Source organism: Brassica rapa, chromosome A08 (assembly GCF_000309985.2).
Source record: "Brassica rapa cultivar Chiifu-401-42 chromosome A08, CAAS_Brap_v3.01, whole genome shotgun sequence".
In the NCBI taxonomy this organism is placed as follows: Eukaryota; Viridiplantae; Streptophyta; class Magnoliopsida; order Brassicales; family Brassicaceae; genus Brassica; species Brassica rapa.
In genome coordinates, this window is record NC_024802.2 from 21,921,128 (window position 1) to 21,948,276 (window position 27,149).

General features: G+C 35.1%; 7 protein-coding genes and 1 long non-coding RNA gene across 10 annotated transcripts; 6 read left to right on the forward strand and 2 right to left on the reverse strand.

Annotated features, from left to right (window-relative positions):
- The first annotated feature begins 9 nt into the window (after positions 1 to 9).
- LOC103836400 (aspartic proteinase-like protein 2) lies at positions 10 to 3,013 on the forward strand. Its single transcript, XM_009112654.3, has 10 exons — positions 10 to 315; positions 705 to 834; positions 912 to 1,156; positions 1,230 to 1,457; positions 1,526 to 1,688; positions 1,762 to 1,835; positions 1,915 to 2,008; positions 2,384 to 2,453; positions 2,556 to 2,627; positions 2,701 to 3,013. The coding sequence occupies exons 1-10, from the start codon at positions 71 to 73 to the stop codon at positions 2,877 to 2,879; spliced, it is 1,500 nt and encodes a 499-aa protein (XP_009110902.2). The 5' UTR covers positions 10 to 70; the 3' UTR covers positions 2,880 to 3,013.
- A 492-nt stretch (positions 3,014 to 3,505) lies between these two features.
- LOC103836401 (UDP-D-apiose/UDP-D-xylose synthase 2) lies at positions 3,506 to 6,171 on the forward strand. Its single transcript, XM_009112656.3, has 9 exons — positions 3,506 to 3,859; positions 4,116 to 4,208; positions 4,288 to 4,395; positions 4,795 to 4,909; positions 4,993 to 5,126; positions 5,210 to 5,311; positions 5,403 to 5,495; positions 5,578 to 5,713; positions 5,798 to 6,171. Exons 1-9 carry the CDS (start codon positions 3,581 to 3,583, stop codon positions 5,908 to 5,910), a joined length of 1,173 nt encoding a protein of 390 aa, XP_009110904.2. The 5' UTR covers positions 3,506 to 3,580; the 3' UTR covers positions 5,911 to 6,171.
- A 325-nt stretch (positions 6,172 to 6,496) lies between these two features.
- LOC103836402 (cyclin-dependent protein kinase inhibitor SMR2) lies at positions 6,497 to 7,867 on the forward strand. Its single transcript, XM_009112657.3, has one exon. It carries the CDS (start codon positions 7,303 to 7,305, stop codon positions 7,624 to 7,626), a length of 324 nt encoding a protein of 107 aa, XP_009110905.1. The 5' UTR covers positions 6,497 to 7,302; the 3' UTR covers positions 7,627 to 7,867.
- Positions 7,868 to 9,390: 1,523 nt separating this feature from the next.
- Positions 9,391 to 10,832, forward strand: LOC103872103 (uncharacterized protein At1g08160-like). The gene has a single exon (XM_009150441.3). It carries the CDS (start codon positions 9,979 to 9,981, stop codon positions 10,603 to 10,605), a length of 627 nt encoding a protein of 208 aa, XP_009148689.2. The 5' UTR covers positions 9,391 to 9,978; the 3' UTR covers positions 10,606 to 10,832.
- Positions 10,833 to 12,990: 2,158 nt separating this feature from the next.
- On the forward strand, positions 12,991 to 14,101 carry LOC117127434. Its single transcript, XR_004450446.1, has 2 exons — positions 12,991 to 13,114; positions 13,158 to 14,101. It is a non-coding gene; the product is annotated as an uncharacterized LOC117127434 (long non-coding RNA).
- A 311-nt stretch (positions 14,102 to 14,412) lies between these two features.
- LOC103836405 (high-affinity nitrate transporter 2.1-like) lies at positions 14,413 to 19,606 on the reverse strand. Of its 2 annotated transcripts, XM_033277576.1 has the most exons (4): positions 17,651 to 19,606; positions 16,038 to 17,612; positions 15,786 to 15,901; positions 14,413 to 15,505 (listed from the first exon to the last, which is right to left on the reverse strand). In XM_033277576.1, exons 2-4 carry the CDS (start codon positions 16,845 to 16,847, stop codon positions 14,839 to 14,841), a joined length of 1,593 nt encoding a protein of 530 aa, XP_033133467.1. In that variant the 5' UTR covers positions 16,848 to 17,612; positions 17,651 to 19,606; the 3' UTR covers positions 14,413 to 14,838. The 2 variants fall into 2 exon arrangements, with proteins under 2 accessions (XP_033133467.1, XP_009110907.2); XM_009112659.2 differs by having other exon boundaries at positions 16,038 to 19,606.
- A 283-nt stretch (positions 19,607 to 19,889) lies between these two features.
- Positions 19,890 to 22,338, forward strand: LOC103836407 (E3 ubiquitin-protein ligase WAV3-like). The gene is made up of 2 exons (XM_009112661.3): positions 19,890 to 20,230; positions 20,418 to 22,338. The coding sequence occupies exons 1-2, from the start codon at positions 20,129 to 20,131 to the stop codon at positions 22,149 to 22,151; spliced, it is 1,836 nt and encodes a 611-aa protein (XP_009110909.1). The 5' UTR covers positions 19,890 to 20,128; the 3' UTR covers positions 22,152 to 22,338.
- A 274-nt stretch (positions 22,339 to 22,612) lies between these two features.
- On the reverse strand, positions 22,613 to 26,549 carry LOC103836406 (cyclin-dependent protein kinase inhibitor SMR16). Of its 2 annotated transcripts, none has more exons than XM_033277577.1 (2): positions 24,425 to 26,549; positions 22,613 to 23,780 (listed from the first exon to the last, which is right to left on the reverse strand). In XM_033277577.1, the coding sequence occupies exon 2, from the start codon at positions 23,099 to 23,101 to the stop codon at positions 22,679 to 22,681; it is 423 nt and encodes a 140-aa protein (XP_033133468.1). In that variant the 5' UTR covers positions 23,102 to 23,780; positions 24,425 to 26,549; the 3' UTR covers positions 22,613 to 22,678. The 2 variants fall into 2 exon arrangements, with proteins under 2 accessions (XP_033133468.1, XP_033133470.1); XM_033277579.1 differs by having other exon boundaries at positions 22,613 to 23,069; positions 23,680 to 26,549.
- Positions 26,550 to 27,149: the final 600 nt, after the last annotated feature.

The window sequence follows — 27,149 nt, forward strand, 5'->3', positions numbered from 1 at the left end:
TATCAGAACGTTCGCTTGGCAGCTTTCTCTCTCCCTCTCTCCCTCTTTCTTCTAAGTTCGAACTCGAGAAATGGCGGTGGATTCTTCTTCAGGAGTAATCATCGTCGCTGCCGTGTTTCTACATGCTGCGACAACCATAGTTTTCGGCTCCGACTCGGTTCTCAAGCTAGAGAGATTGATTCCGCCGAGCCACGAGCTTAGCTTGGCTGAGCTCAGAGCTTTTGATTCAGCTCGCCACGGAAGGTTACTGCAGTCTCCCGTCGGCGGTGTCGTTGATTTTCCGGTTTATGGAGCCTCCGATCCGTTTCTCGTAGGGTAATACCACTGTGCTTACCGATTTGCTTATCCACTTAGCTTTCGATTTTTGAATTTTTCTTAAATTATTTTCACATATCCAAAAAAAAAAAACACTTTTTCGGACCAAACTGAATCGCATGAACTAATCTGTCAGTACAGTCTCTAAGCCAAATTAAATTACACGAACTACTTTGTCTCAATGCCATTCAGTTCTGTCTTAAAGATTTCTTTTTTCATCAGATGTGATTATAAATGAATGAACTTTGTTATGGCTTGTGGAGACTAATTTAGCAGCATTGGCCTCATCATGTGTTTCAGATTTGAACTAAGATTGAATGTCTTTGATTCTGTTTCTTGTCTCTTGTCAATTCGTTTTTTTAGAATCTTTTTTTTTGCTTTTATTACAGACTTTACTATACAAAGGTTAAACTTGGGACACCACCAAGAGAGTTCAATGTTCAAATCGACACGGGAAGTGATGTTTTATGGGTTGCCTGCTCTTCCTGTAACGGCTGCCCCAAGACTAGTGAACTCCAAGTATACATCTTTATTAACTTTCCTCTAATACATCTATATGATCTCACTTTGTTTTTAACTCTCTTTTGTGTTTCCAGATTGAGCTGAGTTTCTTTGATCCTGGAACCTCATCCTCAGCTTCAATGGTTTCATGTTCAGACAAGAGATGTTCCTCCAATTTCGAGTCGGAATCTGGCTGTTCTCCCAACAATCTCTGCTCCTATGCGTTCAAGTACGGTGACGGAAGTGGCACTTCTGGTTACTACATCTCAGATTTCGTTTCCTTTGATACCGTCATCACCAGTACCTTGGCTATAAACTCCTCTGCTCCCTTTGTATTCGGGTAAGCTAGCACCAAGAACATGCTCTTTTAAGAACATGACATGTGATGCTTATCTTCAACATTGACAAAACAGGTGTAGCAATTTACAAACGGGAGATTTACAGAGGCCTAGGAGAGCAGTTGATGGCATCTTTGGGTTAGGCCAGGGGAGTTTATCTGTAATTTCACAGCTCGCTACGCAAGGACTCGCGCCGCGAGTGTTCTCTCATTGTCTGAAGGGAGATAGTAACGGTGGAGGTGTAATGGTTCTTGGTCAAATCAAGAGACCTGATACTGTCTATACTCCTCTTGTTCCATCTCAGTGAGTTCTCAATCCTATTTGTTTTATCTTTTGCAGAACCTAAGAAGATAATACAAAAACATTTTCAGGCTACATTATAATGTGAACCTGCAGAGCATTGCTGTGAACAATCAGATATTACCGATTGATCCATCTGTTTTCACAATAGCCACTGGTGATGGGACGATCATTGATACAGGGACCACTCTTGCTTATCTTCCTGACGAAGCTTATAATCCATTCGTCCAAGCTGTGAGTGTTTTTTCTTTCTGTCTTGATTACACCTTACAAGAAAGAAGATTCATAAACCGTTTTCAACCTGCAGATATCAAGTGCTGTTTCACAGTATGGGCGTCCCATTACTTATGAGAGTTACCAGTGCTTTGATATCACATCTGGGTAAAGTTCCTCTCAATGTGCATGAATATATAAAAAGAGCTGTCAAGCTGCTAAAAAGGATTTTGTATTCATGTTGCAGTGACGTTGATGTCTTTCCAGAAGTTAGTTTGAGCTTCGCTGGTGGTGCATCAATGGTCTTGACCCCTCGTGACTATCTTCAGATGTTTTCTAGTGTAAGCATAGTTTCATATACTACTTACTTTGAAAAAGTTATAGCTGCTCAACTCTTAGCTACAGGTCTACTCTGTCTCTAGCCTAGGACTGAATCTAGTAGGTTAGAGCTGTTATGAGTTTGTTAGACTGAGAGAGCCACTAGTGAGGGATATAAGACTAACTCGAATCAGCACATGAGTAAAATGGAAAATTTAGGCGTTGGGATTGTCATGATTGGTTGTTTAGCAGATGTAAATGAGTTCTAATATTTTACTTAGGCATGCAAGACACTCTATAGAAGATAGTTCTCATGTATTCATTCGCAGCCTTTAGCTAAACATTATCTATCGGAACTTCATATATTTTTTGTTTGTATATCATTTGCTATCTATCAGTCAGGAAGTTCAATATGGTGCATTGGTTTCCAGAGATCGCCGCAGCAGCATCGTATAACGATTCTTGGCGGTAAAGAGTCTTTACTAAAGACTCGTTATTCCTTTAGTAAATCGATAAAGTAAAACTGTGAAACAGTACAATTATTTTTTCTCAAATGGGTTTGCTATGCAGATTTGGTTCTGAAAGACAAAGTGGTGGTCTACGATCTTGTTCGCCAACGGATTGGATGGGCAGTATACGACTGTGAGTCTTTTTGATTTAATATAACCCACCATACATTATGAGAGTAGTATGAGGACGTTTGATTACGTTACAGGCTCTCTGGAAGTGAACGTTTCAGCGACAGGAGGAGGAAGAAGCAAAGACGTAATAAACACGGGGCAGTGGAGAGAGAGCAAGAGCTCAGAGATTGATTATTATTATTACTTGTTCTTGTTACAAGTTGCTTTCCTTCTCCATATTTTGCTCTCTCGTAACTTCCTCCATTTCTTGTAGCTTTCTAGCATTAACTGCCACGGAGATGACTTTAACTTACTTTCCTGAAAAGCTAAGAGTGTCAGAAAAAAACAAGCTTATTGTTGTAATATTATTATCACATATATTACCACTAATTAATTCTTACTTACAAATTAGGAAACTTCCACCGTCAGCATTCTTCAACAAAATATCTTTTATGACAATAGTTTTTACAAGTTATTCTTCTGTCGGCTACTCTTCTTCTCTAATAATCCAAAATATATTTGAATAATTACAAATTTGTCACAGAGAAGATGCTGTTTGCGTTGTGTAAACAGGTGAAGTCCATAGCGATAATGCGATGTAAAAAAACAATAATGCAACATCATTTATTTTATTATATTATAGTGGACTGTACAATGTAGAAAATGATGTATTAACACACCTATATATAACAGCGCAGAGTCAAGATCTAGTCAAAAATTGAAATGATCAAAGCTTCTTAACACACTACTAATCTCTAGATTCAAAACTAAAATTTCACGTGAACAATCCTACATCCATCATTGAGTTTTATTATTAAATAAAAAAAATCACAAAATAATAAATTAATTTTAATGCCACGTAGACTTCTTCATCCACATGCCTTTAAATATCAGACTCCGATTGTTATCTTCTAGTATAGCGTGTGACAACAGATCCAACGCGTTTCTCTGATTCCTTTCCTCCATCCACCGACAATGGCGAACAACGGAGCCGTTAGATTGGATCTGGACGGGAAGCCGATCAAGCCGCTTACGATCTGCATGATCGGCGCCGGCGGTTTCATCGGCTCTCACCTCTGCGAGAAGCTCCTGAACGAGACTCCGCACAAGGTGTTGGCCCTCGACGTCTACAACGACAAGATCAAGCACTTGCTCGAGCCTGATACCTCCGAGTGGGCCGAGAGGATCCAGTTCCATCGCATCAACATCAAGCATGACTCGAGGCTCGAGGGGCTCGTCAAGATGGCGGATCTGGTAATATCTCTTTTCCTCCGTAATGCTGATTGTGCACTCTCTCAGATCTGAAGAATCGAAATTCAAATTGCGTATGTAATCGATTGCGAAGGTGTTGTTTAGCGATTTGTGATAGTTTAGTGCGTTTGATGATTGTACACTCAGATCTGATTCATTAATTGAATTTCAATCGTGCTTTGTTCGTTTGTATTATGTATATTATCGATACGGTGTCGTAGCGAGATTGTGAATGTGTTTGTTTGTTTTTGCGATGCAGACGATTAATCTGGCGGCGATCTGTACACCGGCGGATTACAATACGCGTCCTCTTGACACTATCTACAGCAACTTCATCGATGCTCTCCCTGTGGTATGTGTTTTTCAATTAATGCAGTAATTCAATCTTTGAGGGATGTTAGTTGTGTGACATTGAGGTGGTCAATGTATAGGTTAAGTACTGCTCAGAGAACAACAAGCGTCTGATTCACTTCTCCACTTGTGAAGTGTATGGGAAGACCATTGGTAGCTTTCTTCCAAAGGATCATCCTCTGCGTCAGGTTTGGCTTTTCACTCTGATCATGTCATTTTTGTGTCAAGCGGATCAAGAAGCTATGTTATTTGTACAGTGACACACTCACTGAAGATGGATTCAGAAATTTAATATGAGATTGTTGTTGTTGTTTAGACTTCTTAAACTCGATTCAGAGAGTAGAGTGAGCTAGTTCTGAGCCTGTCACTATCCCCTTTAGTAGTTTGAGAAAATGTAGTTTATTTTCCTGCAATTATTTGAGTATGGCTTTGAGTCCCAACTACTACCACCTGAGAAGTTTTTTTTTTTTTTTTTGCTTAGTATTCTTATGTCAAGTAAAATTTAGTTATTATTACTAGTACTACGTCTGTCTCTGTATTTATTATTTCTGCACCACTCACAGTTGATATTCGTCTTGTTTTTTCAGGATCCTGATTTTTATGTACTCAAAGAAGATACATCTCCTTGCATTTTTGGTTCTATTGAGAAGCAGAGGTGGTCATATGCTTGTGCTAAGCAACTGATTGAGAGACTTGTCTATGGTACGCGGTTTTTCTTTCTTACATGATAGCAAATTCAATGTACCTAGAGGCAGGTTCTCAATTTCTTTTGTTTATGGTTGCAGCTGAGGGTGCTGAGAATGGACTTGAGTTCACCATTGTGAGACCGTTTAACTGGATTGGACCTAGGATGGATTTCATCCCTGGCATTGATGGTCCTAGCGAGGGTGTCCCTCGTGTCCTAGCCTGCTTCAGCAACGTATGTTACATGCTCAGTCCGTATAACCCTTCCTCTTTTATTGGCTGCTGCTTAACTTTTTCAATTTTTTGGGGTATTTTCAGAACCTTCTGAGGCGTGAGCCTCTCAAGCTTGTGGATGGTGGAGAATCACAGAGAACATTCATCTACATCAAAGATGCCATTGAAGCTGTCCTCTTGATGATTGTGAGTTTCATTCCTTGTTTATCCTTGTTAGCATCTCGTTTGTTGCATTGTTGTCAAAGAAGTTGCATCTGAAATTTCTTGTTTAAAACAGGAAAACCCAGAGAGAGCCAATGGGCATATCTTCAACGTAGGAAACCCAAACAATGAAGTGACAGTAAGGCAGCTTGCGGAAATGATGACCAAGGTGAGAAAGAAAGCTTGTTCACATATAAAAAATCTGATTTGATTTTCGATACTTAAGTGTTAGCAAAACAAAAAATGGACAGGTCTACTCAAAAGTGAGTGGAGAGACAGCTATTGAGAGTCCAACTATAGATGTGAGCTCCAAAGAATTCTATGGAGAAGGTTATGATGACAGCGACAAGAGAATCCCAGACATGACCATCATTAACCGTCAACTTGGTAAAGATATTTCCTCTTTGTTTTATTGACTTGCTTTGTCTCGTTCGAAACATAACCAAACCAAAACTGTTTTCTGATAATTAGGATGGAACCCGAAGACGTCTCTTTGGGACTTGCTTGAGTCGACCTTAACTTACCAGCACAGGACCTATGCTGAAGCTGTTAAGAAGGCCACTTCAAAACCAGTCGCATCTTAGAGGTCATCGTCACCTCGAACCATTTGGCGGCTACTATTTCCTATTATTTTTGTTTTCTTACTCAATATTCCCTTAATATAAGACCACACTTCTCTAAGCGAATGATGATATCATGGTGGTTGGTTCTAGTTTATAGTATTACTGTTAATGTTTTTGAATTCGTCGTTGAAGCTTGATATATCTTTGTATTTGTCCCAAAAACAAAACTAAAAAAGAGAATGGTTTGTTAAGTTAAAGCTATAACAGTCCTATGTTCATTTTCTCTATCCTTTCTCTTTTTGCTATAATTTTAAAGCAAAAAGAAAGTCAATGCAGTCGCTACCAAGCAGCGGCAGCAGTACATAATATGCATCGTAAACGCGACCTTCTCAAGAGTAGAGGACTGTATAAGTGTCATGTAGCACCTGCATGCATATGAAGCACCTTTGCATGAAGAGTGAAGACTGTAGACAGAGCCGGTCCTAGGAAGTGGTGGGCTAGAAGCAAAAAAATTTTTTTGGGCCTATTAGTTATAAATAAAAAAAGAAATGCTATAGTTGTATTGGTTACATTTCGAACCCATCACCTTTGATAGTTTATAGCTGTGCATTAACCAACTTAGCTAAAGAAACTTTTGAAAATATACGGCCGATTGTCTTCTTATTATTTGGCGGCCGGAAGCATGGGCTTGGCCCGCTTCTACTCAGGGCCGGCTCTGACTGTAGAAGCCTGATTCTAGCTTCAGATTCCGATTGAGTTGGATTTAGTGGGTTGGGGTTTTAAGTTATGCCCATGTCTGTGGATGATGTTGTATTCATAAGCCCAATCCTGATCCAGTTTACCAATAGAAACCCAATATCAAACAAGACTCAAGTGGAGGCTGACATGGCCATATCTGATTGGCTCAATTAATAGGCTGAGATGCAGCGAATAAGGCCAATGAAAGTCGGAAAGTAGACACTGACATCAATTGTATGAAATATTATATTAGCGATGACAATGGGTATCCTATGCAAAGCATTTGTACGTATTTAGTGACATGTAGCATTGAAGAATGATGTGACACATTGCGATTTATTCTGGATAAGCTTCTTTAAATTTCAACTAATACACTATTATTCCAGTGTTCATTTTTCTTTTAATCAACGAAATTTGTTTATGTAGAAATAAATTTATCTAACTAATTACCTGCAGTTGAAAAGTTGCACAAAAAACATTGAATAACGGAATATTTATTCATTCAGTATTACTAGTACATGGACATTTCGCAGAATACACTCCCTTTAATCTCCCTTTTTCTCTCTCTGCCTATCGCTTTCTAGATCCAAAAATTAATATTTATTCCCTTTTAGAAGGTAAATTATCTCACGAAACTTTAGCATTCCGATATAGAAAACATACATCCATGTGACCATGTCTAAGGTTCTCGAGCCCCTAGAAGAAGCAAAAGTAGAAGAACAGAAACCCATAAACCAAGAAGAAGAAGGATCGAAGCAAGAAGAGTTGTTTGGATCTCTATGTACACCAACTTCAAGTGACCACAAGATTCCTGAGCTGGAGACTTGTCCTCCTGCGCCAAGAAAGAGACCGCGTGAGATTCCTCTGACAAAGAAGAAAAAATTGTCCAAAGATCTTAAGTTCTTTGAAGCCACCGACGTCGGTAGCCACGAGGTAGAGACTTTCTTTGTTCATAACCCTAACCACGTCCGTAAGAAACGGAGGAGTAATAGCGCCTGAATCTTTTCTGTTATATCTCTTGTATGTGTTTCTTCTTTCCCCACAAAACACAAACTTGATTGTGTAGGTTTGTTTGTTTAGACATCAGTTTCGATCACTTTGTATTATTACCTATAACTTTAACTCCGTTTGTGTACATAAATTTTGTATATATCGACTTTGTTTTATGTATCTTACAGTTTGATCCTCATAGCAATAACAAAATAAATAATAAATGCAAAAATAGTAGGTGAATTAATGATATCAGTTGAATCTTAGGTGCTAGAGTAATTAAAAACAAATTATCGTATTGGATCTTTTGGGCTTAAGGACTACCTTGATGCACTTGGGCTCAGGTGGTCCATACGATATTGTTGTTTAGTGTTTACTGTTGTTTCTTTTCTTTGGTCAAAAACTGTTGTTTCTTTTCTTGCATCTTATGCAGAGCTTAATAAATATTTGCAAGACATGGCCGGTCCGGAGCATAGACAAAAGAACCGCTGATAGCATCATGATTTTAACCAATAATTTTAGTTGTATATAGGGTATTATAAAAAATTTACATGAATAACACGGACATAAAATTTAAAATGAGTTTGGGGCATCCAATTTTTTTTTAAAGTGTTGGACCGGCATTGTTGCGAGATTATATATTATTGTCATCAGCTCCTCAAGAAAAATAAATAGTGCAAACAAGAAAAAATGTTCCGTTCACAAAACGATAACAAGAAGATTTACTACAAACCGATAGACAAGACACAATAACATAAATAGAGATACCAAGAGAAACATTGCCAAAGGTCCCGAAATTGCCCGGTCAGAGAGAGAGATTCATAATGGACTAGTGTACCGTTGACCAAGACCTTGGTCAACTTCTCGATCTCCCATCTCCTCTCGTCCGAGTTCATATTCATGTAGTAGCTATCGGTGATCCCTTAATTAGAATGGTTCATAACAAGATTAGAAGAAGACATAATCATAATCACAATAATCATTAAACGACTAACCGGAAGATCTTTGTCTTGAGGTATTGCCTCGTGTTTGCTCTTGTTGTTAGGCATGCTTTCGGAGGTGAGAGATGACGATTGTGAAAGGTCTATGAAGAAGGTTATATATATATATAGAAAGTGCATGTGAAACGAGTAAGTGAAACTTGAAAAAGAGTTAGTGCAAAGTGATGACACATGCTCTTTGTACTATAAAGTATGTTTCTGTAATTAGTACAATCAACTCAACAAGAATAAACATAGCTGAAGTGAAATCTTTTTTATTTTATTTTATTTTGTAAAAATTGTGTGATATATTTCAACGAATCGAATAACTAATGGAATATTCCTTTTGGTGTTGCTTGTAGACATTGCATGTATGCATGCTATGTTTTTGTATGGGGCTATGCGGTTATCTATAAGTCTATATACAAAACACACGTACAAATCTATATATAAAATCACCCATTTTTACGTGCATATATATCAATATATGTGTAACTCGTGGTGGAATGTTAAAAAAAGAAAGTGTAGCTCCTGGTGGAGAAGGTGAAGGAGAAAGGATCTTCCAAGGGATATCCGGCGACCAAATTCTGCATTGCTCAGCATGCAATGACCACTTTTTTGTTACTTTAGACTTTTTCTTTCCCATTATCTTTTACAAACGCAAACAAGATCGTACATAGTGCTACAAATTTTTACTCTAATGGATCTTATAAGTTTTGACACAATTATTAGTGGTGATTGTTAGGTAAACACGCCTCATGAACCAAGAGCGTGTGGCCCATTGGTTTATTCTGGTGAATAAAGAATTCGACATGTGGTTCAAAGTCGTAAATCGAGTTTCCATCATTTTAGAAAAAGTTTTGTGGTTTTCTCATAGTCACTGTAAAACTAATTAAATCACACATAATTTGGTTTCTAGTTTTCTTTTTTTCTTTTACACATTTTGGGAAAGGAATAAAGGCTTCCGACAATGCAAAGGGGGCATAAATTAAACACAACGATGTTAACTAACGTGAGTGGAATCCTGTTCTGTTAATGAAACTGTGTGCATCACAATGTTGATAGTTATAAACATCCAAAGTTATAACGACAACATTACAAGAAGAAGCAAAGAACTAAAAAAATGAAAATAAAAAATAAACAAGCAAAAAGTAAGAATCTTCCAGCTTCCAAGATTTCTTGATTTATTCACAAGTAATGCCAAATAATTAAGAATTTTAGATGAATAGTTTTGGGACTAATCCTTGCACAAAGGCAAAAAATCTAACTATCCATGTTAGTTCTCTTATATATATAATGATATGTATTAAACCATAGCATAACAATCAAATTAATCTTTACTCTCTATCTTTTTCTAACAATCAAGTTATACACTCTAACAATGGTTCCTCCAAACCCACCACCTAGAACACAACCACATCCTCAAGCCCTTCCTGCTAGAGGCTTGAACCCTGTCCTATGCATCATCATCGCCCTCATCCTTTTAGGCCTCCTTGTGGGTCTCGCCATATTGATCACATACCTCACCCTCAGGCCAAAGCGACTAGTCTACACGGTAGAAGCCGCGTCGGTCCAAGACTTTGCCATTGCCAAGGACGATCACATTAGCGCCAAGTTCGACTATGTGATCAAATCATACAACCCGGAGAAACATGTCTCTGTGAGATACCACTCCATGCGCATCTCCACGGCTCACCATAACCAGTCCGTGGCTCACAAGGAGATCCCTGCCTTCAAGCAGCATCCAAAGAACGACACAAGGATTGAGACGCAGCTTGTGTCGCACAACGTGGCATTGTCCAAGTTTAATGCGAAGGACTTGAGGGCTGAAACTACTAAAGGGGTGGTTGAAATGGAAGTGTATATAACGGCTAGAGTGAGCTACAAGACGTGGATTTTTCGGTCAAGGAGACGTACGTTGAAGGCTGTGTGTACGCCGGTGATGATCAATGTTACATCGAACTCGTTGAATGGATTCCAGAGAGTTTTATGCCGGACTCGTCTTTAGTTTAATTTATTTATCGACTTGAGTTTATTTTATTTGTGTGCGTCATACGTGTATCAAATTTACTATGTGCCCCTTGATTGATTGTGTGTGTGTCTTACTCTTTGAATTTCTTCTTGTATGCATTCATCCCATACGTCTTACCATTTCGTTATCATTGTTTCTTTTAAAGGTTTTACTTTGTAATTTGTATTCAAATTGTTGGAAATGGTTTTTGAACTTTAACAAAACTGAAGCTTCTAATCAACAATATATTTTAGTATGTATAATTGTACATACATTTCTCAACAGAGAAGAAGAAATCTCACAAAGTAAATTTGCTAACATTTGATCCAAAAAAAAGTAAATTTGCTAACAAATCTAAAACAATCTAGACAATGTTTTTTTTTTCTCAACAATTTATAAAATGTTTAATTCGCAGATATATACGCAGAGTATATTCAAATATTAATGTGAATTATACATATTCTTTTTTTTAATCATTTATGTGTAACTAGGTGTTTTGCCTGCGATGCGGGCTTAAAAAATTTCCTAAATTTTTGAAAAGTTCTTTGTATACTATACTAGTTATATTGTGTTTTCCAAAAAGAATTCTTGCGATCAGTTTAGTATCATCTATGCATTGTATACTCTCGAATATATAAATATATATATTTCTGAACAATTAAATATTAAAATATTTTAGTGGTATAATTTAAACTTGGGTCTCTAGTCAAAAAACAAAACTTGTTTCCAATTTATGTAAAGAATATTATTTTTTTGAATGAGCAAAGATTTAAGGATGGTTATTGGCAAATAAATGTTTGAGAACTTTAATTTTTTTTTTTTGAGATTCTACTGCTATAATAGTTTATGGGGTTTTGAAATATTACTAATTAATTGTTATCGATTCGAAGATTTTCAAATTTCATCAAAATTCTTTATTTATTTATGATAATAGTTTTTCATTCTATTTTAACAAAATTTAACGTTATTAAAATATATTTACCTTTTTTATTCATAAAATACAACTTTCAAAATATTTTAGCAATTAAAATAACGGATGTAAGATTTAAAATCCGCTATGTAATTTGTTATTTGAATATCACAATAACAAATTACATAGCGGTAGAGTTTAGGTTTTTTTTTACCTTTAAGTTTTGAGATTATTTTTTAGTGTTTAGGGTTGGTAGAGTTTTAGCGAGATTTATGGTTAGGTTTAGGTAGGGTTTTAGGGTTAGGTTTAGGCAGGGTTTAGGGTTAGCAGGGTTTAGGGTAGGGTTAGGTAGGCTTTAGGGTTAGTAGGGTTTAGGGTTAGGTAGGGTTTAGGGTTGGTAGGGTTTAGGGTTAGTAGGTTTTAGGGTTAGGTACAGTTTATGGTTATGTAGGGTTTAGGGTTAGTAGGGTTTAGGGTTAGTAGGATTTAGGGCTAGAAAGGGTTTAGGGTTAGAAAGGTTTTAGGGTAAGGTAGGGTTTAGGGTTAGTAGGGTTTAAGGTTATGTAGGGTTAGGGTTAGGTAGGGTTTAGAATTAGGTAGGGTTTAGGGTTAGCATGGTTTAGGGTTAAAAAGGGTTTAGGGCTAGTAGGAATTAGGGTTAGTAGGATTTACGGCTAGAATGGGTTTAGGGTTGGGTAAGATTTAGGGTTAGGCAGGGTTTAGGGTTAGGTGAGGTTTAGGGTTAGAAGGGGTTTAGGGTTAGGTAGGGTTTAGGGTTTGATAGGGTTTAGGGTTCGGTAGGATTTAGGGTTAGAAAGGGTTTAGGGTTAGCATGGTTTAGGGTTAGTAGGGTTAATAGGATTTAAGACTAGAAAGGATTTAGGATTAGGTAGGATTTAAGGTTAGGCAAGATTTAGGGTTAGGTCAGGTTTAGGGTTAGAAGGAGTTTAGGGTTAGAAAGGTTTTAGGGTTAGAAAGGGTTTAGGGTAGGTAGGGTTAAGGGTTAAGTTGGGTTTAGGGTTAGGTAGGGTTTAGAATTAGGTAGGGTTTAGGGTTCGGTAGGGTTTAGGGTTAGGTAGGGTTAGTAGGGTTTAGGGTTAGGTAGGGTTTAGGGTAGGTGGGGTTTAGGGTTAGTAGAGTTTAGGGTAGGGTAGGGTTTAGGGTTAGGTAGGGTTTAGGGTTAGGAAGGGTTTAGGGTTAGGTAGGGTTTAGGGTTAGAAAGGGTTTAGGTTAAGTAGGGTTTAGGTTAGGTAGGGTTAGTAGGGTTTAGGGTTAGGTAGGGTTTAGGGTAGGTGGGGTTTAGGGTTAGTAGGGTTTAGGGTAGGTGGGGTTTAGGGTTAGGGTTAGGTAAGGTTTTAGGGTTAGGAAGGGTTTAGGGTTAGGTAGGGTTTAGGGTTAAATAGGGTTAGGTAGGGTTTATGTTTAGGGTTAGGTAGGTTTACAATTAGATAGGTTTAGGGTTTAGGTAGCATGAAGGGTTTAGGGTTAGGTTTATGTAGGGTTTAGGGTTTGATAGGGTTCTAGGTTTATGTAGGGTTTAGGGTTAGGTAGGATTTAGGGTTTTAGGCAGTAGAAAAGGTTTAGCGTTTGGTTTAGGTTGGGTTTAAGGTTTGGTTTAGAATAATGCTTAGGATTATAGGGTTTAAGGTTTGTTTGTTTTTTTGTTTATGCATTTAGTGCTGAGTTTTTGGGATAAAATTTTATATTAATATTATTGATTTATAGTTTTTCTTAAAAATATTAAAAATTTTAAAGTGATTTTTAATGTTCTTAAAATATGTATTATTTTTTTTAGGTTTTCTGTGATAATAAGTTGAATATATCTTATACCACAAATCATAAATATTTTGAGTCTTATATATTTTGTTCTTCAAGTTATTGTTACTTTTATTTCCTTTTATACATTTCTCTTAATAGTTATGTATGCATCCACAATATTTTTTAAAAATGATTTTTTATTAACTAATGTATTTATTGTAGTTTTAAATATATTATAGTTTTTGTGCACTTGATTAAATTTTTTTGGTGTTGGTGGTATTTGAAGTGGTTGAGAACCTGAATGGATATTTACTGTCATAAAGTTTTTGGTGTATATTTAAAAATAAAAATTTGTAAAAACTTTTAAATCATATGAATATAATATTCAACACACTACTGTTGACTGTTTTATATACTTAAAATTTTAAAGTAGATAATTGCAAATTTGCTGAACTCATAGATTCGTTGCTACTTTATAAATTATCACAGGATGAGGTATATATGGTAAATATTGCTTTGATGATAATATCACGTCCATATCGTAATGTGTGTTTTTTTTGTTTTATCTATTATGTATTAAGAAATAATTAACACATTCAATAATACTAAAGAGTAAAAAGCCCTTTCAATTGTTCATAGTATAAGCCCAAAGTTAAACTCAAGTCTAGCCAAAAAAAAAAAACTCAAAGACATGTGTCGGTATGTCAGAGAGTGACTTTCCACGTGGATAGCTTAGGAGAGAGGCAAACATATTTTTATATATATAGATTCATTACTAAAATAAATATTAAAATAACTCAATATTATATTTTTAATTATATAATTTAAAAAAATATTTGATTAATATTTAATTATATAATTTATGTTTTTAACGTTTTACTAAAATATTTTTTCATATAAAAATACAATACATATATATATAAATTATATTTTTAATTATAATTTTTAGATTTTGGATAATTCAATATTCTATTTTTAATTATATAATTAATAATTTTATTTAATTAATATTTAGTTTTAGAATTTATGTTTTTAACTTTTTACTTAAAGATTTTTTCAGATAACAATACAATATATATAGAAGTTATCTCTTTTTTAAATTATATTTTCAGATTTTGGATAATTCTTACTATTTTTAATAATAATTAATTATCTAATCAAAATCAATTAAAATTTCGTTTTTATTTTTTAATTTATTTATACATTTTATTCATTAAGGGTATAAACGATATTAACCACTCTAACTTTCAACGTGACAGCTTTGTTATAAAAATTTACTTCGCAAGTATAGATTCTATATGTTAGTGAACCGTGGAGTTTGCCAATTTGAATATCTTTTATATGTTGTGATATAATGCAAAATGTTCAAAATATCACATGGTATACTTCGATTAGAAAAATGAATTCTAAAAGCCGAACAATACAAAGGTTTCGCTAGTGAAAGAAAGATAGATACATTATAAATAACGTCCTGCAAGCATTGATAACGTTTGAAGAAAACTAGCTGTGGGACATACTCTTATCTGCAACAATCCTTCAACACTTCCATGTGACTGGTATGATCAAACATTGTTCGGTGTGTTCTCAGGCGGCGTAGCAGCAGAACGGACTCGGCGGCCACCCTCAGACTTAGAGTTCTCCGCAAACCGGAGGCTTCCTTGATGCATGTTCTTCTGCTTCTCCTGCTCATTCCATTCCGAAGCATAGTAGTGCTCCTCCGTACCTTTGACTGGATCTTTGGAAGGAGGCAAGAACATGCTTCCCCATTGTGGAAAGTGGATTAAAGTCACAGGTAACGTGCAAGCAACTATCATCACTCCCATCCATGTAAGTCCTTGTTCGGTTGTGAACTGTGAGGTCGAGAAAAAAATGAGCTGTGTGAGCCCTGACCCAAAGTTTCCTCCAGCCCCGGTTAAACCCGAGATGATTCCAAGGGCTCGTCTGGAGACAAAAGGAACTATTGCAAATGTGGCTCCACAAGCTGCTTGTGCTCCTAATGAAAAGAGGATCATAGCTACAATAGCTGTGACGAGGGTGTTTGCGCGGCCGAGCCACACACAGAAGAGACCACCGGCTGTCTGAATGATCCATAATGCCCACAACCTTCCTCTCATCCCAAAGTAAGTGGCCGCAATATCAGATGCATAGCCTCCTGCTGGACGAGCAAAGAAGTTGGCCATTCCGAAAGATGCTGCTATGATTCCTGCTGTGTGGAGTTTCAAGTGAAATCTGAAAAAATCATGTACATATGTTTACTATTAGTACATACCCCATTAAAAGATACGTTTTCTAGATTTATAAAATACTTTTAGTAATTGATATTAACAAATTATATATTTTTAAAAATCATTAATTGTAAATATTTAAATTAATCATGAAAAAAATATTAGTTAATAGTTACTAAAAAGTTTTATAGTAAAAAATAATTTAATTGTAAAAGTTGATTATATTATTAAAATGTGTGAATACAAAAGTACTATATTTTCTTCTGTCGACATAGAAAACAAACCTGTCAAAGAAGTACTCGGCTATAACATTATCAGTGCTCAACTCAACTCCCATGGAATATCCATAAAGAAGAACAAAGATCCAAGTCCTGTAGTTTGTGACAGCGTACCACATAATCTACACCATTTGTGCAAAATCATGAGTTAAATTTTGATTCATATAAGTCCTTTCTCAAAAAAAATTTTGATTCATATAATGTAATAAAAATTCTTATAAAATGTTATATTATATCGAATGATAAATCAATCAATACCTTTCCGAATTTGTCTTTGGCAACTTCTCCCTTCTTCTCCAAGGCACTTCGGTTCCCATCTGGGAGATCTTGACCTAGCGTGAGCACCAAGATTCCCATGATGATATGCAACCAACCAGGGACAAAGAAGGCAAGCCTCCAAGCCGTGAACGCTGTCGCACCACAACGTCTTATGATCTCATAAACAACCGGCATGAGCAACTGAGTTATACCACCTCCCATGTTTCCCCACCCAGCTGCTGTCCCATTCACTAGACCGATGATCTGACTATTGAACATAGTGCTCATCCAGTATTGACAAGACACAAACGTCGCCAGACAGAAACCAATCATGAATCTCACCGTAATGAACCCTCCGGCATCCGCCACGAAACTCATGGAGAACACCGTTGGCGCGGAGAGCATCACAAGGAAGGCACAACCGTAACGTGGACCTAGTAGATCACAAACCGCTCCCATCACCAGCCTAGAGAAGATACTCCCTGACACGGACGCAACTCCAGCGTTTCCTATGTCTTGTTTGGTTAGGTTGAGATTCTCACGGATGATGGGGACGAGTGGTGCAGCTGCGAATGTGGAGACAAAACATGTGGAGAAAGAGATCCACGAGAGGTGGAACGTTCTCATGTGAGGGTTTGCGAAGGAGAAGAGCTTGAACACCTTTGCCTTATGTTCCGTGTCGACCGGAAGGTCGAACTTGGCCGTTGTGTCGGTCGGGACAATCGGTGAAGCCACCGAGAAAGCGAAGCTTTGTTCTCTACCGGTGACTCCATGCATGGAGCTTCCAGGCTCGCCACTAGGATCACCCATTTTTAATTAGTTTGAGATTTTGATGCAAGTGTATTGATTGATGATTAGAGATTACACCAGTGGTTTATATAGTAGTATTCCTAGCGTTGACAATTTCATAAAATGTATTGTTTGGAGATTCTCAACGGTTAACTAACAATTTAAAAGTATTCTTTAGAGGAATCTATTTTCGCCGCACGCATCTTCCTAGTCTCTCGCTTATCTCAAAGGTTACATTTCTCCTTTCAGATTACTTCTCTACCCTTCCTTATGGATAGGAACATGGTTGTGTTAATAATATCAACTACTATCAGAGATTTGTCTATCAAGGTACGTCGAGCTTAACATAATTAATGGCTAGTTCTATGTAAACTAGTTAAAAGAACCTTGTCTTGTAGGTTTTCAGTTTGGTCTTTTTTACGATTAACTGTTAAAAACAGACAGCAATTATGGGTTGCCGGATTTTATCTGGCTATAGTCATATATGGTTCAGATCGACCCGAGTCTAACCGGTCAAAATTTGCTCTACATGGTCGAACCGGATCACTATATGATTTTATCTACACTATCGTCAGTAGTTGTCATCTAGACACGTAAGGAAGATTTTTTTTTTAAAGAAGATTGCAATGGTTGAACAACGCAATAAAAACACACACATTATTGATCTCGATCCTGACGTACAAATTACAATATATCTAAACATGTTTTGATTTGTGTGTAAATGTACATTTAGGTTTAGGTTTGATTACAATATATCTAAGCAGCTATTGTAATTTAAGACATGTCCTCATCTAAATCTCTTCTTTTTTTTTTTTTTGTGCAACTTCCTCATCTAAATCTCAGAGTTAGATATAACGCTTTTTCTTTTTCTTTTTTTTTTCTTTTTAAAGAAGTAAATATAATGTGTGTGTGTTTTGAAGTTGGTGATGATATCTTTTTCTACATAAACAATCTAGTTACTCAATTGTCAAGGGCCAAAAATAACTACAAGAAATCTTGAAAATATATACATAATTATATTGATTTTGCTATAGAAAACATATCTCGTAACAATTTGAAACTTTCTGTTTTAGTTTTCTGAGGTTAACAGCTAGAGAATCTGATTTTTTTTTTTGATTAAAGAATTTGAATTTCTCAAAAGTACAAAAAGTAATAAGAATAAAAACAATTTTTCAAGATAAAAATAATATAGACTATATGGTGAATTGATATGTAGATATGCGTATAATCAAAATCTTATGTCCAAAATGTGTGTGCACGCAATTTTCAGTAAATATTTGAAAACGTCAAATGACTAAGTGCTTATCAATCAACCTTGATGACGTGTAGATGTTCCAACAAGTTGGGATATGAAAAGCAAACAGAAATTCGTTGTCAGAAATGTGAAAAGTGAAAGTCAACTACATTGATTAGCTCAACACCCTTTGTGTTGTTAAATTTGCAACATGTGTACATTTGCTATATCAATCAGGCATATATAACAATGGAGGCAAGGGAATACTACAAATAATGATTATCCACGTATACCGTTTCATCATGTAGTTTATTTATTCTGATTAAAGTCAAGGCAGCTCTCTTTTGTAAATTTTGTAAGAAAATATATTTATAACTGAAATATACATAGATAAACATATATTAAAATTGTTAACAAAAATATCAATTTTCCGATTACAAAAGCAACCTTAATTAATAGTAGAAAATAAAATATAGTGATTTTAACAGTGGTTTTAAATTCAACAGTGAAAATTAAGGTACACATCTTTCCTTGAAGTTTATTCTAATTGATCGATAAGGATTCCAACTCGACCAAGTGTAAGATCCCCTAGTCAGAATAGGCTAATTCTTGGGCTTATCCTTATACAGTTATACTTACTACATCATTGACGTCTAGTTGTTCTTTTTGTTTTGTGGGTATACACAACTTGCATAAATATAACATTCCATATAGATGAAGTCAGAACTCAAAATAAACTAATTTAGACATATACTAATTAGCGCTTGGGATGTTGGAGAGACTTTGATTTTTATATTTGTGATAATGGATTCATTAACCTGCATCGTGGTCTGCCGACTTATCAAATGCTGGCAACTAAATAATTCTGATATTTACTGATGACGTACATTAGACTTTTCGTATAATTTCCCGAGATATAGACATCCTCGCTGACTCTCGAATATACAGACTACTATACTGCTAAACTATGATTATATTAGATTCAAATATTCAATCGTCCAAACTAACCGTTCGCTATATCTAGGGAACCACCCCTGTACATCTTCTACTTGTGTTTGTGTATGCAGACGTACGTAGAAATGTAATATACTCTCTTAGCAGCAAAAAAAATATACCAGAGACATATTAAAAAAAGCATATAAGTAATCTAAAACTATTGCTGATAAAATGTAAAAATATAACTATATGTGTGAGTTCGCTTTGATACCAAGCTAAGTTTTCTAGGCTTCCAACTTAAAACTAATTGGTCGTAAGTAAATTTGTCCAATCCCTTATATATTATCATAAATATATTTTTAGTGCGGTATCTTCTCTCCCGCGATTTATTCTCTCCAACAATTTATAGCATATATAATTACTCTTCTAAATTAAATAATAGTGGGGTAATGATATGATTAGGCCCACGAAGATCCTTAAACTTGGAGTTTCCTTATGATTAAGAAAACTTTCGAGCAAATGTAAATTGAATAGGCCTGGGCCAGTGTCAACAAATAGACGCACGCTAAGACCAAAATTTTAAACCCATTGGGTTACAACTAAACGCTGTCGTTTAGTTTACTTACGTGTTAATTTAAGCGAGTAAACTAAAGCTAGAACTTTTGGAAAAGTATAATGTTTTACCTAACGGATCAAACTTTTCTATATTGAACATTTAAGAATGTATTTAATATGCTTTCCAAAGATTTATTTCCTCTATTTACTTATTTTAGCATATAATATCAAATTGTAAATTGCACAATTTAAAACTAATATCTATCATTTACAAATTTGCAATTAGGAGTAAAATAAAGAGTTTGTAACAATAAATATACTTAGATACGATTTTATCTCAAAATTGACATGAGTAAAAAGTATAATAAAGGAAACAGTTGACCAATATTTACAAAATATTATACTAAATCTTTTTTTTTTTTTGTTAAGTATGTGGATTTTCTAAGTCTTATAAAATTGAACAACTCGCTTTCTTCTCCCTTCGGCAACCGCTCCTTCCTTCCTTCTTCTCAAGTCTTTGTGATCAAAACTTTCTCCATCGAAACTCCCCCTTTGATTTTCATCTACTCTTAAGAGAATGGAGAACCCAAACAACTCTCGTGAAGCAACCTTACCCGATCCTTCATCTCCTCCTCCTCCTCCTCGCTCTACTTCTTCTTCAGGCCTCCCTTTCTCTAAGGTTCGCTCTCTTCTCCTTATGACTCTTATCTCTTTCTTGGGTGACAAGTAAAGGTTATGACTATTTAGGGCTTGACCTAGTTTTTAATCCACCGATCGTCTCAATTAGGGTTAGGGTTCAAATTTTTTTTTTTTTAGGGTTAAAGATTGTGTTGATAGAGACTGTTTTTTTTTTTGAAATTTTGCAGAATAAATGCGCGATTTGCTTGGATGAGATTAGGAAGGAAGACGGCAAAGCAATATTTACTGCAGAGTGCTCACACTCGTTCCACTTCGATTGCATCACCTCCAACGTGAAACACGGCAACAGGATCTGCCCTTTGTGTAGAACCGAGTGGAAACAAGTCCCTTTGTTCGTTGATAACCGTGTCCCTGCCCCTACCTTTCCGGTTCAGACCGGTTTTGAAGATGATGAGCCTTTAGTGGTGCAGAATGGTCAGCCTTCTGGTGTTGCTGCTGCTCATCGTCAAGCTCTGGAGATTAAACTTCTCCCGCAAGTCTCCGCGGTTGAGAAGTCTGTTGCTCGCGGCGATTTCGCTGTTCTGGTTCATCTCAAGGCCGCGGAGGGAGTGAGTGATGATAATGATAGGCCAGAAACACGTGCGCCTTTGGATCTCATCGCGGTTCTTGATGTGAGTGGTAGCATGGAAGGAACGAAGCTGCACCTTTTGAAAAACGCTGTTGCGTTTGTGATTGATAATCTCGGAGAGAGGGATAGGCTTTCGGTGATCGCCTTCTCCTCCGGCGCCCGCCGGCTGTTCCCTCTCAGGCTGATGTCTGAGAGGGGAAAGCGCCAGGCGATCCAGGCTGTTAACACCCTGGTCGCCGGCGGCGGGACGAATATCGCCGAAGGGCTCAAGATTGGCGCTAGAGTGATTGCTGATAGGAGGTGGAAGAACCCCGTCTCGGGGATGATGCTGTTGTCGGATGGGCAGGATAACTTCACTCTTTCTCGTTCTTATTCTCATTCTCATTCTCAGGTTCGTCTGAGAGCTGATTACGAGTCTCTCCTTCCGAGTTCTCGGATTCCGATACATACATTCGGGTTCGGCGTCGATCACGACGCCGAGCTGATGCACACTATCTCCCAAGTCTCGAGCGGTACCTTCTCGTTCATCGAGACGGAGACCGTGATTCGGGACGCGTTCGCGCAGTGCATTGGCGGGCTTTTGAGCGTTGTGGTTCTTGACCAGGTCGTTGAGATCGAGTGCCTTCACGAGGAAGGGCTGAAGATATCTTCTATCAAAGCAGGAAGCTACAGAAGCAGAGTCTCGTCTGATGGGAGAACGGCCAAGATCGATGTTGGTGACATGTACGCTGAAGAGGAAAGAGACTTCCTCGTGATTCTTGAGATCCCTCGTTGCGAGGATGAGTCGATGCCGTTGGTGAAGATCAGGTGCGTTTATAAAGATGCTGTAAGCAGAGAGATAGTCCGCGTGGAATCCGAAGAACTGAGCATCCAAAGGCCAAGGGAGATGACAGGAGAAGAAGTTGTGTCTGTAGAGGTCGACAGGCAGCTAAACAGGTTCCTTGTGTCGGAAGCTATGTCTGAGGCTAGGGTTTTAGCAGACGGTGGTGACTTGGAGGGGGCGGTTGGGGTTCTAAGGAACCGTGAGAGGGAGTTGGCAGAGACGCAGTCTGCTCGGGCCAGAGATGGGCTTTGTCTGTCGCTGTCGTCAGAGCTTGGTGCTTTGCAAGAGAGGATGAGTAGCAGGAGGATGTACGAGAGATCAGGAAGAGCGTATGCATTCTCTAGCATGAGCTCGCATTCGGCACAGAGGGCAACGGCTCGTTGGCCAGTATGCGGGTCGGCCGCGCCGCAGGCTTATCAGACGTCTTCAATGGCTAGAATGGTGAGTAGGTCTCAGGAGCTGGGGATTAAAACCCCTAAACCGTCTCCTGCTCGTCGAGACAGAAGCTGAATTTGAGAGAAAAGAGACTAGTAATAATAATTGTGTGTTGATTGCTTTGCTTTGCTTGTTTGGTTTTATATGGTTTGATTAAAAAACTGAGTTGGTTCAGTCTGATCTCTATGGGACAATTGCTGTTTTTTTTTCAGAAGTCATTTTCAGATTTGATGATTTTAAAAATGTTTTAAAATTTGGTTTATGCGTATGCCTTGGCCGAAAATCAATCATAGTCGAAACAATTTTTTTAAAGATCCGATTATTATGCGATTCAAATAAGTTTAAAATGAATTAATCATAATTTAGTATTAGTCCAAATCCATAAATTTCTCTAATTATTTTTGTATCTAGTTTTATAATTCATGGAAATAATTTTATAAAAACTGAGTTGGCTCAGTCTGATCTCTAGGGGGACATGGTTTCTTTTGTGGGACAAGTGCTGTTTTTATTTTTTTTCTTAAAAGACATTTTTCAAATAAACAATCCAACTTAGTACAAATAGTATACAAATTACCACAAGATCTTTGTGCAACATAACAAGACTAAAAGTTAACTCCTATGTTAGAGAAGAGCTTTCTTTGGAATCCTGGATCCATGTTTCTTGAAAACCTTGTAAGCTTCATTGGAGCTCCAGGACAAGGCGGAGAGAGGTGTGTGTTGGAACCATCATTACCAGACTCCTCTAGTTGAAGACAGAGAACGATGCTAAAGAGGTTTTGATACAAAGACTCAATGATTTCTTCATCTGAACAAGTAGTAGGAGAATCAATCTTCATCTGATTGTTGTAGCGGTCACAGAGTGGAGAGAGTGCAGTGAATCCACTGTCTCCACTAGAGAGAGGAGACATGGGTTCCACATATGTTGTTGCTTCTTCAGTTGAGTTTTCTAAAACTTCACAACGATCTTCATTGTTCATCTTGTTGTTATAGTATCTAGAAAAAAAAATAAATAAACAGTCATACATATATGACAATCATACAAATAAATTTTTCTTTTCACTAGCCACATTATTTCCATCAGAATTTTTCTATCATGTTCAAAACCCCAGTAAATAAATAGCAAAGTTCATCAACACGAAGTTGCTAGTCTTTGTATAATCATAGACGTAGGAGTTTGATGTAATAATCTAATAGAAGTTTGATAGTAAGATGTACTACTAACATACAAATGATTGATAATTTGATATCAAGAACATGAAACAACTCACGAGTTTCGTTACCAACTACGAAGGCCGAGTAACAAACACTACTACCCTGTTTTGAAAGTGCGTTTAATTACAACAAGGAAAAAATTATCCACGCAACGATTTGTATGATATCTATCATCAGTGTTTTCTTCCCTCCTTACGATATGAGAAAGCAAGTGTTTGTGGATGTACAACAAAGGCATAACCTAGTGCCATAGCTGGATAGAATCTAATCTAAATGGAAAATTTGATACGAGAAATTAGATGATACGAACCATCGAAGCTTATTAAAAGGTTATGGCATTTATCAGTAAGGATACTTCAAAGAAGATACAAAGAGGGAGAACAAATCATACCTTTGAGTCATGAGGTGTTCTGTAAATTTTTTTGTTTATTCTTTTCACAGCCACTTTTGTGTACCTTTGCGCCTTTTTTAGGGATTTTAATGTTTTATAATCTGGAGAAATGGAGAAACATAAGAAAAATCATTCTTGGCCCATTTAATTATTATACCCAATTTTTTTATTGGTTAAACAGATCCAATTTTATTATCTCAAACTCTTTAAAAGTTTGGTTTTGGGTGCAAATTTAATTTCAGTTTAGTTAGTATGTAATTTGATTAGTTTTTATGGTTTACAACCTAATCAATTTTTTGAAACTCTACCGATTTGATGTTTTATTTAAATCCGTGTGCAAATATTCATAATCTTATAAATAAAATTTAAATGGAAAGTAAAATTTTAAGTGCTAATATAGGCATCATATCATTCGGAATCTTTCCAGTCCAAACATAATAATTACTAATATGTAAACAAATCTTGCATAATAGTTATTAGTTTGGTATTTATAGGAAAACATGTGGAGGTAATCTTTATCTCTATAGGAAAAAAATCTTTTGTACTTTTAGTTAAACACATTTGCTGATATGTTATTATATATAATAAAAAAAAAGAACCTTATAAAAGAACATATGTAATCAATCTATTCTTATATATATTTTTTTTTTTTTTGTAAACTAATCTATTCTTATATTTAGTCATCAAAACGAAAATATCATCAGATAACAACTAAATCGATGACAAGAGTTGAAAGAAAACGTACATCGTTGATTCGTTTCGCTAGGGTCAGACATATATGAACCCACAAGATTTTTATGGTCTTCACCTAAGGGTCGGAATGTTGGGCTGGTGATTTTAGTGTTAATACAAGACTAAAAAACGAGTGCATCGTTACCTGTATGCATGTGTGGTGTTTTTCATGTTTTGGTTTTGGGAGATTTAATTATTTTATATTTTTTTGAAAAATGGGAGATTTAATTATTACTGGATTTGATTCTTTAAAACCTTTTATGGGTTGGATTGTTATGCAATAGGGATGTTAGTTGAACACAGATTGTAATCTAGTATAATCTATTAATTTATGGTTATATTTTTAGAATTAATTAATATGACATATTGATTATTTACATTAATAATAAACTAACTACAATTTTTTTTAATTATAACAAAATATGTTGAGAAAGAATCTGACAAAATTTTATTAAAATTTTAAATATTTGTATAAAATAATACATTAATTAATTTCGTAATTAGTAATACAATATTATTATAAATTAATTTTAATTAAACTTTTATTCTAAAACAAGAAAATAAAAATTTTATACTACTTTTTATAAATTTTGTAATTATATTTTGTACTATATAAAATAGAAGTGACTAATGATAAAAAAAGATAGAAGTGATTTATGAATTAAATATGAAAACATTATATTAAATAGGTAAATTAATAAAAAAAATTATTTGTTTCATTTAAATAAATTATATTTCATCATTAAAATGAGTTAAAATTCGTAAGCTATTTAATATTTTTGCAAAGCAATGAATTTATTAACATAGGTTAAACTTGTATTTCTACAACTATATATTTGCTTTTTATTTATTTTGAAACTTAAACAATGCATTGTTTAAAAATTTTTATATAAAAAAAATATAATTGTATATAATAAGATTTAGTTCATGTACTATTTTAAAAATATGTTATTAAAAACTATGAAATGTTAGTAATTCATTTAAATGTTAATCACAAATCATACTTTAATTATAAATTTATTTTTATTATAATTATAACAAATTCTGCTAAGAAAAGTTTAGAAAATATTACCAAAATTCAATATTTTGTATAAAATAATGTATTAATATAGTAACAAAATCGAAGTCAAAATTCATGTAATTTTCAAACTCAAAAATAGTTTTGTAATCTTCCAAACTAAAAAATAGTTTTTTAATCTTCCAAACTCAAAAATAGTCTTCAAATTTTACAAAATATAAAACCATAGATAATAAAGAATAACTTTTTGAAATGCACGGCGAAAAAATAAACTATATATTTTGTAAAAATTAAAGTAATATAATATTTTTAAATCTCGACTAAAAAATAAAACTTAATAACATAACATCAAAAAAATATCATATATCAATAAAATTTATTAAAATAATATGATAGATGCTACTATATATAAAATTTATTAAAATAATAGGACTATATTATTTAAGAAATTTGTTTTGAACTTATAAATCCCATAAAATACTAAAATGATATAGGTTAGAATATATTTTTTTAAACACTCATGTAAATATAAATTATCTGAAACATATATATCTTTTATAATATAAATAAATAAAGTTTAAAAATCCATTATATGAAAATGTATAAATCTAAGAAAAAACATACTTTGAAAGAGGTTTTCTATTTGATTATTTCAGATTATTTTTGTACTGTACCTAACTCGAAATATATTCGTAAGTAATAAAATTAATAACAAAGTAAAATGCATTAAGCAAATCACTATATATTAATAATGTCAAATAAGAAATATAAACAATAATATAACAGAGTTACATAATATATAATATTAAAATAAAAATTATATATTCATAATATTTGTAATGATATCAAATACATTTATAAAATGATAAAAAAATGCATGGACGGATCAAAATCTAGTTAAAAGTTAAAAGAAGAGTTAAAACATTGTTCGGAAAAAAAAACCGAAAAGATATGGATTTAAAAAAAAATGGAAAGATAGTTGATTTTTTAAGATTAATCAAAGTCAATAAATTAGGGCTGGGCAAATAAACCGAACCCGATAATCCGAACCGAATCCGATCCGATAAAAATGAATCCGAACCGATCCGAACCCGACGTAAATACCGAATGGATCTTGTTTTGCGGTATTTCAGGTTATGGGTATTATCCGAACCGAACCCGAATCTAAATGGATATCCGATAGAACCCGAAACATTCACAACCTCGAAAAGATCTTGTACCAAACATGATCTCAATTCCTAATATGTATCTAAAATACACTAGGAAATATTGAACATCTAAAATACTTATCTATTACATGAAGGTTGGTGGTTCTATTACATAAATGTTGGTGGTTCTATTACATGAAGGTTGATGGTTGAAGATGGCCGCTGAATCTTGAAGTATTTAGATTTAGATTTTGTTTTCGTTAAACAATGTTTCTCATTTCGTGTGAACTTGGTTTTCATTTTATGCTTTTATTTATTTGGTTTTCTTTTTGTCAGTAAATATTTTTACTTTTCGTTTGATTTTGAATGATCATGGTTGATGTTTCTTATTTTTGAATCGATGTTACTGAAGTTTTGATTACAAAATAGGTACAAATAAAGTATTTTAAAACTGAAGAACCGATTTTACTCATATTTTGGTTATAAAATAGGTAAAAATCAAGTACTTTTAAACCGAAAAACCGATTGGGACCCGAACCCGAAAGTATATTGGGTTGTGCCGGTTCTTTGAA

What these genes read in the sequence shown, in the direction of transcription:
- LOC103836400 (XM_009112654.3), top strand. Translation starts at nt 71, where the DNA reads ATGGCGGTGGATTCTTCTTCAGGAGTAATCATCGTCGCTGCCGTGTTT. An exon ending in TGCTTTGATATCACATCTGG is followed by an intron (nt 1,836 to 1,914) that starts GTAAAGTTCCTC and finishes TTCATGTTGCAG; the next exon opens with TGACGTTGATGTCTTTCCAG. An exon ending in ATCTTCAGATGTTTTCTAGT is followed by an intron (nt 2,009 to 2,383) that starts GTAAGCATAGTT and finishes GCTATCTATCAG; the next exon opens with TCAGGAAGTTCAATATGGTG.
- LOC103836401 (XM_009112656.3), top strand. Translation starts at nt 3,581, where the DNA reads ATGGCGAACAACGGAGCCGTTAGATTGGATCTGGACGGGAAGCCGATC. An exon ending in TCGTCAAGATGGCGGATCTG is followed by an intron (nt 3,860 to 4,115) that starts GTAATATCTCTT and finishes TTTGCGATGCAG; the next exon opens with ACGATTAATCTGGCGGCGAT. An exon ending in TTGCGGAAATGATGACCAAG is followed by an intron (nt 5,496 to 5,577) that starts GTGAGAAAGAAA and finishes AAAAATGGACAG; the next exon opens with GTCTACTCAAAAGTGAGTGG.
- LOC103836402 (XM_009112657.3), top strand. Translation starts at nt 7,303, where the DNA reads ATGTCTAAGGTTCTCGAGCCCCTAGAAGAAGCAAAAGTAGAAGAACAG.
- LOC103872103 (XM_009150441.3), top strand. Translation starts at nt 9,979, where the DNA reads ATGGTTCCTCCAAACCCACCACCTAGAACACAACCACATCCTCAAGCC.
- LOC103836405 (XM_033277576.1), bottom strand. Translation starts at nt 16,847, where the DNA reads ATGGGTGATCCTAGTGGCGAGCCTGGAAGCTCCATGCATGGAGTCACC. An exon ending in CCAAAGACAAATTCGGAAAG is followed by an intron (nt 15,902 to 16,037) that starts GTATTGATTGAT and finishes CAAATGGTGTAG; the next exon opens with ATTATGTGGTACGCTGTCAC. An exon ending in GCCGAGTACTTCTTTGACAG is followed by an intron (nt 15,506 to 15,785) that starts GTTTGTTTTCTA and finishes TGATTTTTTCAG; the next exon opens with ATTTCACTTGAAACTCCACA.
- LOC103836407 (XM_009112661.3), top strand. Translation starts at nt 20,129, where the DNA reads ATGGAGAACCCAAACAACTCTCGTGAAGCAACCTTACCCGATCCTTCA. An exon ending in CAGGCCTCCCTTTCTCTAAG is followed by an intron (nt 20,231 to 20,417) that starts GTTCGCTCTCTT and finishes GAAATTTTGCAG; the next exon opens with AATAAATGCGCGATTTGCTT.
- LOC103836406 (XM_033277577.1), bottom strand. Translation starts at nt 23,101, where the DNA reads ATGTATGACTGTTTATTTATTTTTTTTTCTAGATACTATAACAACAAG.